Source organism: Polypterus senegalus, chromosome 16 (assembly GCF_016835505.1).
Source record: "Polypterus senegalus isolate Bchr_013 chromosome 16, ASM1683550v1, whole genome shotgun sequence".
NCBI classification, from domain to species: domain Eukaryota; kingdom Metazoa; phylum Chordata; class Cladistia; order Polypteriformes; family Polypteridae; genus Polypterus; species Polypterus senegalus.
The window spans coordinates 41,235,551-41,255,134 of record NC_053169.1 but is presented as its reverse complement, the minus strand read 5'-3'; the positions used below and the strand labels follow the sequence as shown (position 1 = coordinate 41,255,134).

General features: G+C 40.5%; 1 protein-coding gene across 2 annotated transcripts in view; it reads right to left on the bottom strand.

Annotated features, from left to right (window-relative positions):
* Positions 1 to 19,584, bottom strand: part of stpg4 (sperm-tail PG-rich repeat containing 4) — an 83,255-nt gene that overhangs the window by 13,903 nt on the left and 49,768 nt on the right. For both annotated transcript variants that reach the window (XM_039738333.1, XM_039738334.1), the window contains exon 6: positions 3,778 to 3,885. In XM_039738333.1, coding sequence (XP_039594267.1) covers positions 3,778 to 3,885 — 108 coding nt within the window. The remainder of the gene's footprint in view (positions 1 to 3,777; positions 3,886 to 19,584) is intronic.

Genomic DNA, 19,584 nt, shown 5'->3' with positions numbered 1-19,584 from the left:
GGCATGCCATCAGCACGGCACGCAGATAGTCCTTAAGATCACACCCTGCATATGTAGGAAGAATTGCAGCAAGACGTCTTGATAGTTGAGCGTATTTAGACTTGCTGGCTGCCTGACTGCTGGTAATTCTGCTTTGTATGTGACGTGTTATGCCAACCCTTGACTGAGTTATTTGTTTGCGGCATGCCATCATCAGTTAAAACAGTTATAACCTAGCAAATATTGTGTACATAATGCACACGTACGCGTCACACTCTCTTGGCCTTTCTCGTGATTTTGTTGTGGCGATTTTGTCGGCACGCATTTGTCGAAAACCAGTTAGCGGGTTTGTCAGCGCTCATTTGTCCGTCGCGGTTTTGTCGGGGCGCATATGTCTATCGCGCTTTTGCCTGTGAACCGTTAAAACATCTGTTCTACATTCAACTTTAACAAAGGCTTGCCAGCTTTGTGCTTTCATTGCTTTTTTTACCCTTTTGAACCATTACAATGTATGAAATCTGAACTAAAGGCCCTTCTTTCTTAGAATACATTTGGAAAGGGACACGAAGCTGCATATCGTGTACCTCCATAGCTCACAACTGACACAAAGAACCTAACACAGTTTAGTCACTGCCTCTGTCACTCAAATTCAAGTCACTGTCAGCCGTCCTCCTAGGCTAATGCAATTTTTCATGCTATCTGCCACTGTAACTATCTATCTATTTCCTGGGATCATGTTTTCCTTTAGAAGAATTTGGGGAGCAGGTTCTACCAATACTTTGGATAAGACAAGAAGCAATCTTGGATGAAACAGATGTTCATCGCAGGGCACAAGCTGACCCTCAGTCAATTTACAGGTGCCGGTCATAAAATTAGAATATCATGACAAAGTTGATTTATTTCAGTAATTCCATTCAAAAAATGAAACTTGTATATTAGATTCATTCATTACACAAGGACTGATATATTTCAAATGTTTATTTCTTTTAATTTTGATGATTATAATTGACAACTAATGAAAGCCCCAAATTCAGTATCTCGGAAAATTAGAATATTGTGAAAAGGTTCAATATTGAAGACACCTGGTGCCACACTCTAATCAGCTAATTAACTCAAAACACCTGCAAAAGCCTTTAAATGGTCTCTCAGTCTAGTTCTGTAGGCTACACAATCATGGGGAAGACTGCTGACTTGACAGTTGTCCAAAAGACGACCATTGACACCTTGCACAAGGAGGGCAAGACACAAAAGGTCATTGCTAAAGAGGCTGGCTGTTCACAGAGCTCTGTGTCCAAACACATTAATAGAGAGGCAAAGGGAAGGACAAGATGTGGTAGAAAAAGTGTACAAGCAATAGGGATAACCGCACCCTGGAGAGGATTGTGAAACAAAACCCATTCAAAACTGTGGGGGAGATTCACAAAGAGTGGACTGCAGCTGGAGTCAGTGCTTCAAGAACCACCACGCACAGACGTATGCAAGACATGGGTTTCAGCTGTCGCATTCCTTGTGTCAAGCCACTCTTGAACAAGAGACAGCGTCAGAAGCGTCTCGCCTGGGCTAAAAACAAAACTGCTGCTGAGTGGTCCAAAGTTATGTTCTCTGATGAAAGTAAATTTTGCATTTCCTTTGGAAATCAAGGTCCCAGAGTCTGGAGGAAGAGAGGAGAGGCACAGAATCCACGTTGCTTGAGGTCCAGTGTAAAGTTTCCACAGTCAGTGATGGTTTGGGGTGCCATGTCATCTGCTGGTGTTGGTCCATTGTGTTTTCTGAGGTCCAAGGTCAACGCAGCCATCTACCAGGAAGTTTTAGAGCACTTCATGCTTCCTGCTGCTGATGAACTTTATGGAGATGCAGATTTCATTTTCCAACAGGACCTGGCACCTGCACAAAGTGCCAAAACTACCAGTACCTGGTTTAAGGACCATGGTATCCCTGTTCTTGATTGGCCAGCAAACTCGCCTGACCCTAACCCCATAGAAAATCTATGGGGTATTGTGAAGAGGAAGATGCAATAGGCCAGACCCAACAATTCAGAAGAGCTGAAGGCCACTATCAGAGCAACATGGGCTCTCGTAACACCTGAGCAGTGCCACAGACTGATCGACTCCATGTCACGCCGCATTGCTGCAGTAATCCAGGCCAAAAAAGCCCCAACTAAATATTGAGTGCTGTACATTCTCATACTTTTCATGTTCATACCTTTCAGTTGGCCAACATTTCTAAAAATCCTTTTTTGCATTGGTCTTAATTGATATTCTAATTTTCCGAGATACTGAATTTGGGACTTTCATTAGTTGTCAGTTATAATCATCAAAATTAAAAGAAATAAACATTTGAAATACATCAGTCTGTGTGTAATGAATGAATCTAATATACAAGTTTCACTTTTTAAATGGAATTACTGAAATAAATCAACTTTTCATGATATTCTAATTGTATGACCAGCACCTGCACAGTTGGCATTCAAAATCTCTGGAATGTGGGTGGAACAAGAAATACCCACAGAAAAAGAAGGAAACCCACATAGACATGCAGATTGTGAAAAACGTGAGCTGACAGTGGCTGGGCAGTAGTATGGTAAGTCTTTGGGACAAGAATTCAGCATCAGTCTCCACTATGCCACTTACACTGTATTGCCAAAGGTATTGGGACACCTGCCTTTACTTACACATCAACTTTAATGACATTCCATTCTTAATACATAGACTTTAATAAGAAGTTGGCCCACCCTTTGCAGCTATAACAGCTTCACCTCTTCTGGGAAGGCTTTCCACAAGGTTTAGGAGTGTGTTGATGGGAATATTGGACCAGGTGAGCATTTGTGAGGTCAGGCACTGATGTTGGACTAGAAGGCCTGGATCGCTCGCAGTCTCCACTCCAATACATCCCAAAGGAGTTCTGTCGGGTTGAGGTCAGGGCTCTGTGCAGGCTAGTCAAGTTCCTTACTCGTCCATTTTTTGTTATAGACCTTGCTTTGTGCACTGGTGTGCAGTCATGTTGCCATCCCCAAACTGTTCCCACAGTTGTCCAAAATGGCTTCATATGCTGAAGCATTAAGAGTTCCTTTCACTGAAACTAAGAGGCCAAGCCCAACCACTGAAAAACTACCCTACACCATAATCCCCTCGATCTCCTGGCAACAGCCAAACTCGGACTTGTCTATTGGATTGTGTCATTCGTCACTCCAGAGAACGTGTCTCCACTGCTCTCAAGTCGAGTGGCGGTGTGCTTTACACTACTGCATCCGACAGATTGCATTGCACTTGGTGTGGTAAGGCTTGGATGCAGCTGCTCGGTCATGAAAACCCATTCCATGAAGCTCTCTCTCTACACTGCACTGTTCTTGAGCTTTTGGAGGTCTGTAGCTATTGACTCTGCAGAGAGTTGGCGACTTCTGCACACTGTGCACCTCAGCATATGCTGTCGCCACTCTGTGATTTTACATGGCCTACCACTTTGTGGCTGAGTTGCTGTTGTTCCCAATTGCTTCCACTTTGTTGTAATACCACTAACTGTTGACTGTGGAGTTTTCAGTAGTGAGGAAATTTCACGAATGGACTTATTGCACAGACGGCATCCTATCACGGTACCACCCTTGAATTCACTGAGCTCCTGAGAGCGGCCCATTCATTCACAAATGTTTGTAGAAGCCGTCTACATTCCTATGTGCTTGAGTTTAGACACCCGTGGCCATGGCAGTGATTGGAACACCTGGGGGTCCCAGTACATTTGGCAATAGAGTGTACATCATTCATATGTATGTACAAATCCCTAAGAAATGCACAAAATACTTACTGAGCGGGTACTTGGTAGACGGGGCACTGCTGACCGGAAGCAGGAAGTGATGTTGGGATGTGTCTGTTCAACTCTGACATCATACTGGCCAGGTGCAGGACCTTCCTTCTGTTAGTATGAAAAAGAAAGAAATATTAACAGTGTAAAATGTCAACATGTGTTAAAAAGCAACCCACTGGAACAGAGGTAAAAAGCGATGAGCTGTATATTTTCACTTTGAAAGAGTAACGTTTCAAAAATCTTTTTACAGCGTGTTCATTTGTTAGATTTCTTCTGAAATTCCTACCCAACAGAGCCCATGTTCTCTCTCTGTGTACTACATGCAGGTAACAGGAAGGTCTTAACATATATGTGTGTATGTATGTACAGTATGTGCCTTTCTATTTGTCAATATAATAGGTTTCAAATAAATTCATGCTTGTACAGTATATTCCTGTGTGTTGTGAAGGATGGCCAGCATCCTTACTCAGCTGGGACACCCTCAGGATGGAAGGACAGGGGGAGACAGCTTATACAGGGCTTTATCTCCCCCAGGATGCTATAGGGCAGTGTGCCCATGCTCAGATTTCTACATGGGTGCCAGGTATTGTAGTCCTGGGCGACAACCATGTTGGGTCCCGTGGGGGAAGCCAAGGGGAGAAGCAGGAATGGGGAGTCCCTACATCATGGGGTTTCCACCTCACCTGAAAGTGCTGACAGACCATGTGTGTGGAAGATCAGGAGCACTTTTGGGGTGGCTAAAATAAAAAGAGATGTCTCACATCATGGAGCTTAAGTTGGGAGGAGGAGGAAGATGAAGCTTGCGAGGGGAGTGGAGGAGGCAGTGAGAGACAGAGAGAGGAAAAGACAAAGAGTGTGCTGTATTGTGTCTTGCAGTACTTGTGGTTTAGGTGGTGGGAAACTCTTATAAAAGAAGAATTTACCCAAAATAAAAGACTCTTTGCCTTTTAATCTGTGTCTGTGCATGTGTGTGTGTTTAGTTTGGGGAGCTAGAGCGCCCCCTACTGTCCACAGTGTCCTCAGGTGCTCTGTAATGCCCGGAGGGGACTGGGTGGTCTCATGGTCTGGAATTCCTACAGATTTTTTTTTTTTTTCTCCAGCCATCTGGAGTTTTTTTTTTGTTTTGTTTTTTCTGTCCCCCCTGGCCATTGGACCTTACTTATTCTATGTTAATTAATGTTGACTTGTTTTGTTTTTTTATTGTGTCTTTTATTTTTCTATTCTTTATTATGTAAAGCACTTTGAGCTACTGTTTGTATGAAAAGGTGCTATATAAATAAATGTTGTTGTTGTTTAGCACCACTTGTTAGCCAGGATACGTTTCCTTGCATCACATGAATGATCATAGCACTATACTGCTAAAACGTGACATATTCATGTTAGCATTAATGTTCAAAATGTTAATTCTAATGGGGTCAAAAACTGAAAGAAAAAATAGAACTATGGACAGCTTAGGAATTCAAGCAGAAGCAGAAAAACAAGTATGGGTGCAATTCTTTTCAGGTAACTTGCAGGATATTGCCTCAAGCATTACCTGAATGGTACGTGGCAGTTGGAGGCAGTAGTTCTCAGATCAGGAAAGTGAAGTTAGCAGCTAAAGATTGTTTTCCATGCAAATGATTTGTACATGTTGCACGGCATTACCCGCGTACACTCTTAGCCCTGCAAACAGCTCTTAATCACAATAGAGCACTATGAAACAATAACAAAGTTCAAATCACTGTCTCCATCAACTCTTTCTTCTCAGATGAGAACAAAATGAAATGAAAAGAAATGAGTTGCAATTGCTAAACAAAAGTCAAAGCCTAAGAGGAAAAGCGACTTGTACTACAAATATAAATTGAGGGTGTTACAGTGGCTGGGCAGTACATGGCATACACATGAGGTTTTGGGTCCCCAACTCTGGTCCTGGAGGGCCCCAGTGGCTGCAGCTGTTCATTCTAACCCCTTTCTAAATTAGTGCACAAATTAACTTCTTTTGAATTAAATTTAATTGACTTGTTTTTTAAAGATTTGTTCCTCTGGATTGCTTCATTTCTTTCTTTAAATGGCACCCAAACAAAAATGAAAGGTGAAGTGAGTGAGCCAAAAGAAGACCAACGAAGTCAAGGCCTCAAACTCCAGCCGGTTGCTTAATTAGGCTCTGATTCTTGTCGTTAATTAAACCCGCTCTTTAATTCCATGGCTTGTTGCTGCTCTCATTGTGCAATAGCAGATATTTCCGAAATGGATGATTTTCTCTTTTCTAAGAGCAGTGCTGTTCAAATGTTTTGGGGCCCTGAGCAGTTCAACATTCCCAAGACCTTCGCCTTTCTTTATTTTCAGATGTTGTGTGAATGACACAGTGTGCTAGTTCTGTTTTGTCTCATTTTGCTTCTCATTATTCTTTGGCTGCTGAGTCTTCAAGAGCAAATCAGCTAAAATGAATTCAAAAGAAGTTAATTAGCAGCAAAAACAGGTCACTAACTAAGAAAACAGTTAGAATGAAAACCTGCAGCCACTGTGGCCCTCCAGGACTGGAGTTGGGGACCCCTGGTTTAGAGAAAGTAGCTATGTTAAGAAAGAGTTAACAATAGAGGCACTGCCTTTGCCAGTTGTATTTTAGGACTGAAAAGTGTGTGCTGTACCGATTTGCCAGCTGCTGCCAGAAACAATGGTACACAGGTTAGTTTGTTAAACAAAGCGATTCTTCATTTTAAAGATGATTATATGACAGCACATACAGCATGAGCTATGAAGATTATTTGTCCTCTATGCAAGCAGACATGGATCATTTGTCCAAATATATCACCAAGCTGTTTTTTAATTTTGTGAGCAGAGTTTCCCACTCCTTTTAGCCTTCATTTTGGCTCTGTTTGGCGATTCCCCATGTTGTACAGGTGAAATTTTTTTTTTACTAAAGTTTCCCAGAATGTCACTTGCAGTCAGTGAGACTAAGAGAAGTTGTTCTGCTATGAAGTACTTTCTAATGGAAATGTCATTTCCATGACCTAACGAAGGAGCTGCCTGTTAGGTGTCCAAAGAATCAATTCCAGTGGGTAGTGCCTTCCTCCCCAGTCCATTCAATCATATGTTGACCTGGAGAAGAAAGAAAGAAAGAAAGAAAGAAAGAAAGAAAGAAAAAAGAAAGAAAGAAAGAAGCCTCTTGAGATGGCTTTAAAATTTACAAGTTATAGGCATTGCCTCCTTTGACAGAGTTATGTAACTGCCGTGTCAACAGAAGGCAATGTTCAGTTTCATTTCAAGTAGTGTGATTTATTACCTAAGTTGTTAAACTATAAAGCAGAAGTTTGCCAGCTTAATTTTCATTAGTTTACTTCACACGTAGAACATGTATGTAACAGCACATGAGTCTCTAAAATTACTGACACTCAACATAAAAGTATACAGAGGGGCTACCATCCTACAGTAAAGCTTAAAATCCACCCAATGTTAATGATCTGCAGCTTCAAAATGGCTAGTCACCACTTAAACATTTTAATTTGAAAGGCCAAATTCATGTTGATTTTCATATTGCAAGTTAATCTTTTCACCGATTAGCTAATCTGAATGATAAGAGCCTCTTAGGCAACACATTAACACTTTCCTAAAACACACAGTCTGAACTTCTCAGCCTTTCACACGCACAGTCCAGTTTCTCAGCCCATTTCTTCTAAGTTGCTTAACAGGAAACTGTTGAGTTTACTTCTAATGAAATAGGCAATTGACTTTTGATTTAAATAGTAATTAGGGCAACTTAATAATCTGTGACGATTACTGTTTAGCTCAGTTCCATTAAGACTGAACAGGAGAGCTGCTGAAACCACAAAGTACATGTAGTTCTGCCCTGCGTGACGTTAACCTGCATCCAGCTGTGCAAGCAGGTCCTCCAACTTGGAGGTTGCCGGCAGGACTGGCTCTCCAGCCACTGTAAAAAACTTCACACTGTTCCAGTGTGGTGCTGAGGTGTCACCCATTGCATGGCTACAGAACCTGACCTACCGGCCTGCTTGTTAGTCAAGAGGCACTCTAGAAACATGTTTTCACATTTTTCCCAAGTAATGAGGTTTAACTAATCTGTAGGCCAAAATAGCACTTAAGACAAGAACTATAAGTCCAGCCGGTTAAGAGCTGTACAGAAAACGTAATCTGACCATTGTTTGGTGTTGGATTACATCATTAAAATCACTTTTTGTCTAGAAGTATTTTATAAGGCTCTCTTTATTGATAAAAATAGACAAATAAAAGTATACAAATACTAACAAAACATGCTTACCTACAATCTCTTTATATAAAAAATCCAACATCTGTCTGTCTAACTGTCTACATGTCTGTCTGCTTTTCATGAGAGAACTACTTAACGGATTTAGATTGTGTTTTTTTCTAGAATTTGCTTGAACATTCCAGTTGATTTTGCGACTTCTCTCATTGTACTAAGTATCATAGTTCGCTTGCCGTACCAATTTACTTGTGCAAATCTGTGAGCTGAGGGGAGGGGAGTGATCCCTCCTCTCTCACCCACCAGCCTCGGGGCGTACATTACCTCTGCTTAGATAGCAAACGAGAGAACTACTTATGGATTTAGATCAGGTTTTATTCTATAAATTGCTTGAACATTCAGGTTGATTTTGCAAACTCTCTCATCACGCTAAGTATCATAGTGTGCTTGCAGGAGCGATTTATTTGCGCTAATCTGAGACAGAGGCTGCAGGCTGAGGGGAGCGGAAAGCGTGACGTCAAGAGTTGGGAGCCGGGCAGGGCCCTTCTCACTGTTCTGTTTCACTATGACGCACACAGAGCCACGGGGGACTGCTAGTTTAGAAATAAAACCAATTTAACTAAAGATAGATTAAGCAATATTTTGTCTTCCTGAATTCATAAAGAATATCTTTTTAGCACTTACTAGCACTGTTATTAAGAATCATTCATACCATAATGATGCAGTGTTTCGTGCTACCACAGTACCTCAAGGCTTAAGGTTCAATTCATCCTCTAATCACCAACTAGACCCACTTTCTTCAAATGTAAACATACGGCACCACTGGGTAGATGTGACCACAACTTGATCCATTTCACTACCACATCAAATCCTGTAATTCAAGCCTGTTACCACCAGGTTACTGAGAAGGTAGAGTCTGGTGATGCCATTGGAAGACTAAGTCACTGCAATGCAGACTACATTAACTTCTGCGTTAACACTCCTTTATCCTCAAAAGAATTGCATAACTTCCTAAAGAATAAGCCCGGGATTACTAAAGACCTAAAGATTACTAAAGGAAGATACATTACGTATTTGCTTTTACAATGCTAACTCACACCTGGATAAAGCTGGGAGCACTGTGAGGATTATGTTTTACCATCTCTCTAGTGACCTCAACACTATTCAGCCCTACTTATAAGCTCAAGGGATATGCAGATAAATGTGTCTATAGTGCCCTGGTTAGTATTCAACAGACACAATTTGTGAGGCTCAAGGACAGTGTCTCTTATCTGGCTGTGAACAACACTGGAGCACCACAAGAAATGGTCTTTACCCCTTTTCTGTTCACTCTGTACACGACAGATATAACAATAAGTCATGCCACCTTTATATATTTTCAGATGATTTTCCATTAATGGGATGTCAAGGGAGAAGAGACACAGTATAGAAGTTAGTTTAAAAAGTTTGTTTTGTAGTACAAGGAGAATTATCTGCAACTCATCCTTAGCAAATACTAAGGAACCTGATGTTGACTTTTGCCGCAGTAGGGAACCTCTACACTTGAATTAAAGGCAAGGATGTGGAGGTAGTGCAGTGGAGGAAGGATACAGCCCATAGACGCAAAAATCTAGGATGCCAACCAGGTCGTCCCATTTAATTTTTGCACAATAAAAACAAAAACTGTGCGTGATGGTGCAATCTTAACAGGACATGTTAAATGATAAGAAAACAGCTGCAGCAGGCGAATGTTAGATGCCCTTTGGCATATATCTTGTTCAGGAGGATGCTCCTTCCTGCAGTCAGCTTAGCCCAACAATAAAACCCCTCATTCTGGGGAGCCCGGTGTCACACACGTGTGAATAGGAGACAGCTAAAGGGCTTGAGTAATTGTAATGCCACATCAGACCATGGGGCGGCAGGGTGTACTGACTGTCTTTCTCAGTTCCTTGCAGATCATTCCCAGGAAATCCCACCAGGTTCCGGTGCCTTGGATGACATCAGTTCCGGTTCAGGTGTCTTGCATGGTGTCACTTCCAGTTCTGGCCATGAAAGCGTCACTTCCTCTCCGGTCCTTTAAAACCGCAATCTTACCTCCAGTCTGGCAGTTCTGTTTTGGACTCTGTCTTGTGAACACCTCTGTTCAATTATTTTCACACTTTTGCAGCCAGGATATAATATACGAGTGGCTGCCCCAAATCTTTATAATGTCTGGAGAGTATTTCTTGTCATACCGGGTTTTATAATGCTATGACCAGTCAATTGTCCTCAAAGGACATCTTCTCGAAGCTGTTGATGGAAAGGGAGATGACCCAGCAACTGTTCCCCCTCTCGTCTGACATGACATACTTCTGATGAGCCCGGAAGTTGCTCCTCTGGTGTGCATGTGTGACAACTGTACTTAGGGATCCACATCAGTGATATGCTGGACTGTTCCACTAACATAGAAGCACTATTATAAGAAAGGGCAGAGCAGACATTTTCTTAGGAGACTGTATTCCTTTAATGTGTATAGCAACATCTTTTACATGTTCTATAACTGCATGATAGCCAATGCAGTTTTCTATGCTGTAGTGTGCTGGGTGGGTAACGTCACCTAAAGAGTTCATCCTTTCTGATGCACAGAATAAAGGGGTCCTTTCAGCTATCAGATTATACAGCATTAGTGTGTCAGAAAGCACTACTGGGGCTCCTGAATTCCTAAGGTAATACACGTTTATAATGTCTCACTGAAAAAGCTTTCCTTTTCTTGAGCCAGGCCAGAAGTAAAATTAGGTGTGAGAGTTTGGAATTATAATATCTTCTGTAATGCCTAAATAAATTTCCCCTTGGTGAAAAATAAAGTATAACCTACCCTAGCGTATGCTGAGTTTGTAGTTCTTCAGCATTTTCTTCAACTGCTCAGGTTTCTTCCCACATCACCAAATATGACAATGCTAGGGTATCCCTGTGATTTCACATCAGTCAGAGATGACTGAATGAATGAGTGTATACAAGTGTGTCAGGCAGCAAAAAGGCATCCAATCCAAGACTGGTTTCTGCCTTGAGCCTGATGTTTTAGGGAAAGACTCCATCTCCATGACAAAGAGAATGGATGAAATATTAAGGGTCCTAAAAAAATGATCTCTTTGATTTTTTAAATATAATTTCTCTATAGGTAACATAGTAAAATCATCCTAAAATTATATCCATACACATATTTATGAAACAATACTGGAAGGAAGATCTTACCTTCACATTTACAAACAGTCCATGGAAAACCTCATCTCTGGAGAATGTACCCATTCTCTGCCTGTGCAAGAAAATAATGCAGTATACTTTTTGACTATGTACCTACCTGTAGGATTAGGCCTAACTTGTGATGGTAAGATAATCCTTATCTACATACAGTATTTTGAATCTCAGATTCATCGGAACATCTCTTTTTGTTTTGTTCCTAGTGGACCTCGTTGTGTCCTGAGACACTTATCACTTAATGCCATGTCTGGATTTATTTAGGATGGAATTGTCTCCTTACAGTCACAGCTGCACTGCATCTATATACAGTAACAGATGGTGCAAAACACATTTGTTACATATTCTTATCTGAAACAAAAAGATGGTGAAGATTAGGACCACACTCAATTCCTCAAAACCTTATGGAACCTATCATTTGAGTTCAGTGAGGTGGTTAAGGTAGCACTTTGGCTTTTTTTTTGTCTTTTGGTGTTAAATTATGAGCTTATGTACAATTAGTTTATTCTGGATTTGGTAGTCATGATTTTCTATCTCACTGTAGCAAATTTAGCAAATTCAAAGTCATACATGGCCCTGATTCAATGACACAGTTTAGAGGTGATAATGTGGATGAATAATCCTAACTTTTTAAAAACAGCGTTAGAAAATGATACTCGAGCATTTAAAAAATCGATGAAAGTGGCTATTACTAATTGAAAATATTACAAGTGGCTTCTCCTTTTTTGTCATTAATTAGGAAGAGAAGTAGAGACATTGAATTTTCCTGGAAGTCAAGTGGCAGTATCTAAATTAATTGAAAAGAAATGAAATAGAGGATTTTGCAGACTCCTTCTCAGCTATAAACAAAATGAACAGAAGCTATATTGGAATCTGCAAGAACAGTAAAGTGGAAACAAATAGCAGATGACTACACAATAGCAGATCTTCTACACAAATGAGGAAAAACTGTGGCTATCAGCTCTCATTCCAGATGGCATCTTAATATGAAGTCAACTGTTGTATCTTTTCTTTTTTAAACATTCTTATGTAGACTATAAAACACTCCATTGATGGAGAATCTTTCAGTATATGATTTATTAAAACAATTATTCTGTTTACAAAGAGTAGAAATGACAAAAGTTTTTGGACTGCTCTACTTTAGGAAGAGAGGTTGGGAGCATGCACTGATACCCACCGCATGATGAACCACCTCAGGATCCCAATTTAGAACCCAAGTGTAGTCGTGCAATAGCTGGCACCTCAGCACCACACTAGTTAGAACAGAGTGAACAGTGCCACTAACCCCTGACGTTTCCCTGCAAGTTGGAGGACCTGCTTGCAAGTTGACGTCATACACAGGACAGGTTAAGGGCCTTGCTCAAGGACCAAACAGGGTGGAATCGCTTCTGGTATTTATGGGATTTGAACCGGCAACCTTCTGATTGTCAGCGTAGATCCCTAGCCTCAGAGCCACCACTAGGCCTACCTGCTCTACACTGAGTGATAATAAATAGACACTAATCTCCTGGGTAGCTAGCTGTGAAGTAGTGTACATTAAAACAGAAGACTTTAGCGTTGGCTTTGAATGAATCTTTAAAAAACGCAAGTTTAGTTTCTCATATCCACTGGCCTACTATGCTTTATCAGCATGCTATAAGCAATTCGTCTGTGAATCTCTTCTGTCGGTCAGTGGTGCAGGAATCTGCCCAGGACAAAGCTGCACTCATGTCAAACAGGCTTTTAAGCACACGGTGGTGTCTTTCGTATGCATGTAGCTCAGACTGCAATTAGGTAAAGCCAGCTAGTTGGCTTATTAGTAGAACCTCACAAGACAGAAGAGAGGAGCATTGTGTAGGAGCGGTAGTCAGATGGTGGGTGGAGAGTAATGTGGACAATGCAGAGCGGATTTGTTGCCTTGTTTTTCCCATTTCGCATTATCTGATCTACTCAACGGCAGGACATGCTGTGTTGATTTTGACATGGTAACATGGTAACATACACAGTTTAAAAGCTGTGTGTTAAATATATACTTGGATAGTATAAACACACTCACCAGCCACTTTATTAGTTACACCTTCCTAGCACTGGGTTGGACCTCCTTTTGCCTTCAGACCCACTGTAATTCTTAATGGCAGAGATTCAACAAGGTGCTGCAAACATTCCTCAGGGATTTTCAGTCCACATTGACATGATTGCATCACACAGTTTCTTCAGATCATTCGGGAGCACATCCATGATGCGAATCCCCCATTCACCACATCCTGACGGTGCTGTATTGCATTGAGATCTGATGACAGTCGAGGCCATTTGAGTACATTGAACTCATTGTCATGCTCAAGGAAATAGTCTGAGATGATTTGAGCTTTGAGATATGGCACGTTATCCTGCTGGAAGTAGCCATCAGAAGATATGTACACTGTGGTCATAAATGGATGGACATGGTTAGCAACAATACTCAGGTAGGCTGTGGCATTGAAACAATGGTCTTTGGTACTAAGCAGCCCAAAGTGTGCCAAGTAAATATCCTCCACACCCTTACACCACCACCACCACCAGCCTGAATGGTTGATACAAGGCAGGATGGATCTATGATTTAATGTTGTTGATACCAAATTCTGAGCCAACCATCTGAATGTCAAAGCAGAAATTGAAACTCATCAGACCAGGCAACATTTTTCCAGTCTTCTATTGTCCAATTTTGGTGAGCCTCTGTTTCCTGTTCTTAGCTGACAGGAGTGGCACCCAGTGTAGTCTCCTGCTGCTGTAGTCCATCTTCTTTAAGCTTTAATGTGTTCTGCATTCAGAGATGCTCTTCTGCATACCTTGGTTATAACAAGCGGCTATTTGAGTTACTGTTGGCCTTTCTATGAGCTCCATCCAGTCTGGCTGTTCTCCTCTGATCTCTGGTATCAAGAAGGCATTTTCGCCCAGGGAACTGCCACTCACAGGATATTTTCCCTTTTTTGGACCATTCTTTATAAACTCCAGAGATGATTGTGTGTGAAAATCCCAGTGGATGAGCAGTTTCTGAAATACTCAGACCAGCCCGTCTGGCACTAACAACCAAGCAACTTATAAAGTCACTTAAATCACCTTTCTTCTCCATCCTGATGCTCAGTTTGAACTTCAGCAGGTCATCTTGAAAATGTCTACATGCCTAAATGAAATGAGATGCTGCCATGGTACTGGATGATTAGATATTTGTGTTAACAAGCAGTTGTACCTAATAAAGTGGCTTGTGAGTGAATGGGGGAGTGTAACTCATTTACTATCAATTCTTTTGTTGAAGATTGTTGTCTAATTCTTTCCCACCTTACACTTAATGCTGCTGGAACAGACTCCACCTCCATGCAATCTAATAATGGAAAAGGCAAGCAAAAGAAATGAATGGATGTAAAATTGGAATACTTTGGTAATATTGTGCATTATGCCAATAAACAACCTTTGAATTTCAAAATAAATAGTGCTGCCATGTCTCTCTTCAGCCCATTTGAATGACTATTTTACTCAATGTCAAAAAGAAAGAACTGGGTTGAAAACTGATAATTTCTCTTCTAGATGAGGTGCCCTCAGCACATATTATGAGAACAGAAAATGAGAAGGAATAGCCAGTATCTGCTTGTCCTTATTCTATATCAGCTTCTTTATCAGGAAAATAGTTACTGCTTTCCTATGTTCTCCTAGTCTGATTCAGTGCTATACTTCTATGTGTTTTAACTTGAAAGAAATTTAGCAAAATGTCTGTCCTCTCATCTTTCCCTCCGAATATAATCTTAAAGCTGTTGTTTGATGATAAGCAGGCCCACAAAGGTGCCAGTGACATCAGAAGAGCTGCTGCTTTGGAGCATCTTCCTGCCTCTGAAGGTATGGCGTTGCCAACACTCCAAGCCAAGCTACTGTACAGTCCCCACTCTATTGTATTCCCCATCTCGCTTTTCCATTAAGGGACTGCAAAGAGTGAAGCGATTAAGCACAGTTTAACAAACTTAATTTTCTCTTTTTCTTCTTGTATGTATCTCTCCGCTATCCTGTAATTTTGATTTTACCGTCTGTGTATAGGGTGCAATGTATGTTTGGCTCTTCTTGTAAAATAAGATATATACTTTGTGACAGTACTCACTGTGAATGTGTAGGGATCTTATAGATCAAAACTTAAGTAGTATTAAAATCAATAGATCTAAGTATGGAAGGGTTTTTGGCAGGAATTAAAAACGTGTTATCCAACAATCAGTCAAAAAACAGTAAAGGAAACATCTAAACATCGACGTCTAAACACAGGTCAGAAGTACAGTACCTGAATAGTTCATTAAGAAAATGTTCTTTTTTTACAATGTAGTGAAAAAGAACCTTAAGTTAAAGTAATAAACATCAGACAAGGATTTCATGCGGTACTTGTGCTAAAGTAATGGAGCTGCTATAACACATCAATGCGTGTATACACATGCACATACTGATGGCAACACGCATGTGTTCATAATAACCCTTGTGGACCACTCAGGCTGGCACTGCCACCCAACACAGACAAGCATGGGACACAATTTCAAGGCACAATTAGGGGTGGGGGTTGACTTGTTTTCATTCCTACTTTTTGTAAAAATTGATCGATTTGTATGGAATGATTACAATAAAAATAATAAAAATAAAAAAATTTTAAAAATTCAAGGCACACACTGATTTGTATTTTCTTTTACCTTGTGGGCAACACCTTCCCTGTTTCCACAAGCTCAACACAGTCCCAGCACAAGCACAGCAAAAACACAATATTCTCATCCTTCACTCTTTTTTTTTTTCCTCCACTCCTCTGGTCAAGCTTTGTCCTCCTCCTCCCAACTCCGGCTCCCTGAGTAGTGGCTGCTGGCTCCTTTTATAAGGCACCTGGGAGTGCTCCAGATGCTTGATTACTTATTTCTGGCAGCACTTCCAGCTCCTGCTGCAGCACCCCCTGGCAGTACCTGCAGATCCCAACAGGGTTGCACCAAACTCCAACTCCCATGAAGCCCTGCAGTAGTCCAGTGGGTTGCCATCTAGTGTCCCAGGGAAGGTAATGCTCTGGCCATGCTTGCTCCCCTGGTCCTCCCAGCGTAGCCCCCAGGTCACATATACCAGACAAATACAGAATTTTCTTGATCCTTAGCTTTGACACACAAACCTCTCATCCCTGATAAGAGGTGCAGGAAAACATGAAAGGTGCAATGAAGGTCTGCAACAACTGATGACAGCTTCTTGTTTTTGTCTAAATGAAAGTGCACTGGAAAGAAGCCATGGTGAAATGCTCACTTTGCCAATTTATTTATTTATTTAGGATTTTCTGTGTATGTACTTAAATCACAAAGGTGACTCCAAGCTATAAACAAAATGTGCAATTGGAAACTGAAAACTTGCATATCAAACACACAAGAGTAATGATACCAAGACAAAGGTTACTCTACTTTTACTGTCTCCTGAAAGCGGCACAAAGCTTAGTTTCCATGAAACGAATGCCAAGCTCTACAAACTTAACTACCCTCTGATTAAACATTGCTTTACAAACACCTTAGTGTACAGCTTGCTTTACTTATTTAAACTCATAGCTCCATGCAGACCATAGCTCAACAATGACACCTCTTCAAGACACCTTTGCAAGTTCAGGTTTTGGCTTTCTCGTTCTATATCTTTCCAGCTGCTGCCATACTCTTTTAGTTCTGCTTCTGTGGTTATTTTTTGGCCTGCGTCAATTCCTTTTTCCCTGAGGATTCATGTCAGACCCTGCTGGATGTTGTTGAAAACAGATTTTCTAAGGGTATGTTCAATCCAGGTCTACTTTCTCCTGGCTCTTGTCCTGCTCTCTGCCACAGGCATTAATTTGATATTTTTGTCAGGCCACCACATGTTGAAGGTCCTTTGCAGACAATTGTTGATGAAAGCCTGGATCCTCTGCTTTGCTGTTTGAATTGAAGACTCTCATCTTTGATGCTGTTTGCATTTCTCTAGACAACAAAATATTTTTTTGCGATGCAAAAGCCACCCTTGCCTTTCTAAACCCATGGGTGACATCTCTGTACCTCTTTGTTTAACATCTATGTTTCCCAATTAGTAAAGGAGTTCACATACTCAATGATGTCAGCTTCTTCTCTCAATGTGGTTGTCAGTTTCAGTACCGATTCTCACGACTATGGTCTTCTTGCGATGTTCAGTCCTACTATCTTTGCTGATGTGGCTGCCAGATGTTCTGTCTTGTCCTGCATTTGGCTGTGATTATGTGAGAGAAGGGCTCTGTCATTAGCAAAGCTCAGGTAGTCTAGCTGTGTCTGCAAGGTCCACCGTAGCTTGCTGTGCTGGTGGTAAATAGTACCTGTAAGGGAGGTGCATGGCTGTATCTTCTGTAAGTGGGTTTAACAATTTTTTCTATTTACAGGATGGAAAGGAAGTTCACCTACTTCAAAATCTATATCATTTCCAGGTATTTTTCTGAAAGCTAACTGATGAAAAAAAAAATTCAGATATGCAATCAAGCAAGACTTTTATTCATCATTACCTATTTCTCTGATTGATACACTCACATAAATATCACTGTAACATAAATAAGGATACTCTGAATGCTTTATCTCAATTATGGCAACCAGGAAATTTCTAAGAATTAAACTTTATCTCAACCTGGGAAATGGCAGAATCAACTTTCCTGAGATTCTTCACCCAGTTTTGTTCAGGCATGCCAGGAGTTTTCCTGTAAATTTCTAGGATAAATTGGTTTAATGCAAATGGAATTAGTGTGTATCTGTTTATTTAAATACAATACATTGCTTCTCTTTCTAAAATGATTTGTACAGCAGGCTGATATGTGCATATGGTACACACCTGAGACATTACATTAATAAGCTAACAATACTGCAACCTCCAAAACAAAGAAATCAGTTTAAATTTGTTTAAAAGGAAGAGTAGCTGCAGGAAATTAACATTTTTGGTAAGGAGAATAAGCTATACAAGTTCTTTGCTGATAGATAGATAGATAGATAGATAGATAGATAGATAGATAGATAGATAGATAGATAGATAGATAGATAGATAGATAGATAGATAGATAGATAGATAGATCTCTGCTTGTTACTTATAGCCAGACTCATGAGATAGATAGATAGATAGATAGATAGATAGATAGATAGATAGATAGATAGATAGATAGATACTTGTCCCAAGAAGGACAGTTAGTTTTGACAAAGCTATGAAGGATCTGTTAATCAATTATCTGAACAGTCTTTTCAAGTCACAGATTAGTATGAGGAGCAACAGTCTTAACTATAAGCATTGGGTAAAGGCCAAAGTCAGACCTATACAGGTAACCAGTCTATCACATGGCAGATACACACATTCATTCTTAGACAATTTAAGAGTTGCAAATCAGCCTAATTTGCATGTCATTGTGATATGCAAATAAGCCAAAGTAATACTGGAGAAAGACCATGCAGGCGTAAAGAGGATGTGCGAACATTACAATAAATGTGACTAGGCCAGGTGCTCAAAGGCTTAAAGCTGTGCTGTAACATAACTTATTACTGCACCATTGTTATTTTATATTATAAAATTAGGATTAGCTATTGAATGGCTATATGGTTATTTACATTTTTGTCAACATATTGATAACTGACAGTACAATAAACAATTTTGACTTACTACTGCAGTCCTTGCAGCCAGAGATGGACTATAAAATACTATACTACAGTTTGAAGAACTAATAATGTGACACACCTACAGTACCTAATTAAAATACCTTTAAGCACTGCACCTGCATTATTCAAGTCTACAAAGCCACTCAAATGGAAAGTATTACTGGTTAACTTTAGGAGAAAAATGTCTCCATTTCTAGTACTTGCCCTTTCACACAGATAGTAGATTTAGGGTTTGCAGGATCTTTCACATTTTGTGCTAATTTAACAAAAGAAATCTTTCAAACAGAATTTGTCAGCCGATGACTTAAAAATAAACAAGGCCTGCAGGAGTGTTTCATTTGTCCAGCTGATCAAATAATTTGGCTGATTAAGCAAATGAGAACTCAGGTGGAACAAGCGCCAGAAGACACTGTGGCCCTCTGGGAGCAGAGGGTGAGCTCCAAATTGCAGCAATTGTGCTAAAGAGATTCTTATTTGTCATCTTAATCTTTTAATGGTAATAATCTATACCACACCTTCAATAAGAGAAGGCATGCATTTCTGGGAGAAACTACTGTTCTTAAAAAATATATATTTGGGCAGAAGACAGCCAGTGGCCTACAGGGAAACGCCAGAGTAGTAAAACATGTACTGCAAAAGGGAAGGAAGAATATGGTGTGTGTCAGAAAATCTAAAGGTGTGTTTAAAAAAGTGTTGGGTAGAGTGTTACCTTGTCTGAGACTTTGCATCTGGGAGCATTGACCTATGTTTAGAGTCTGTAGAATGGACTCC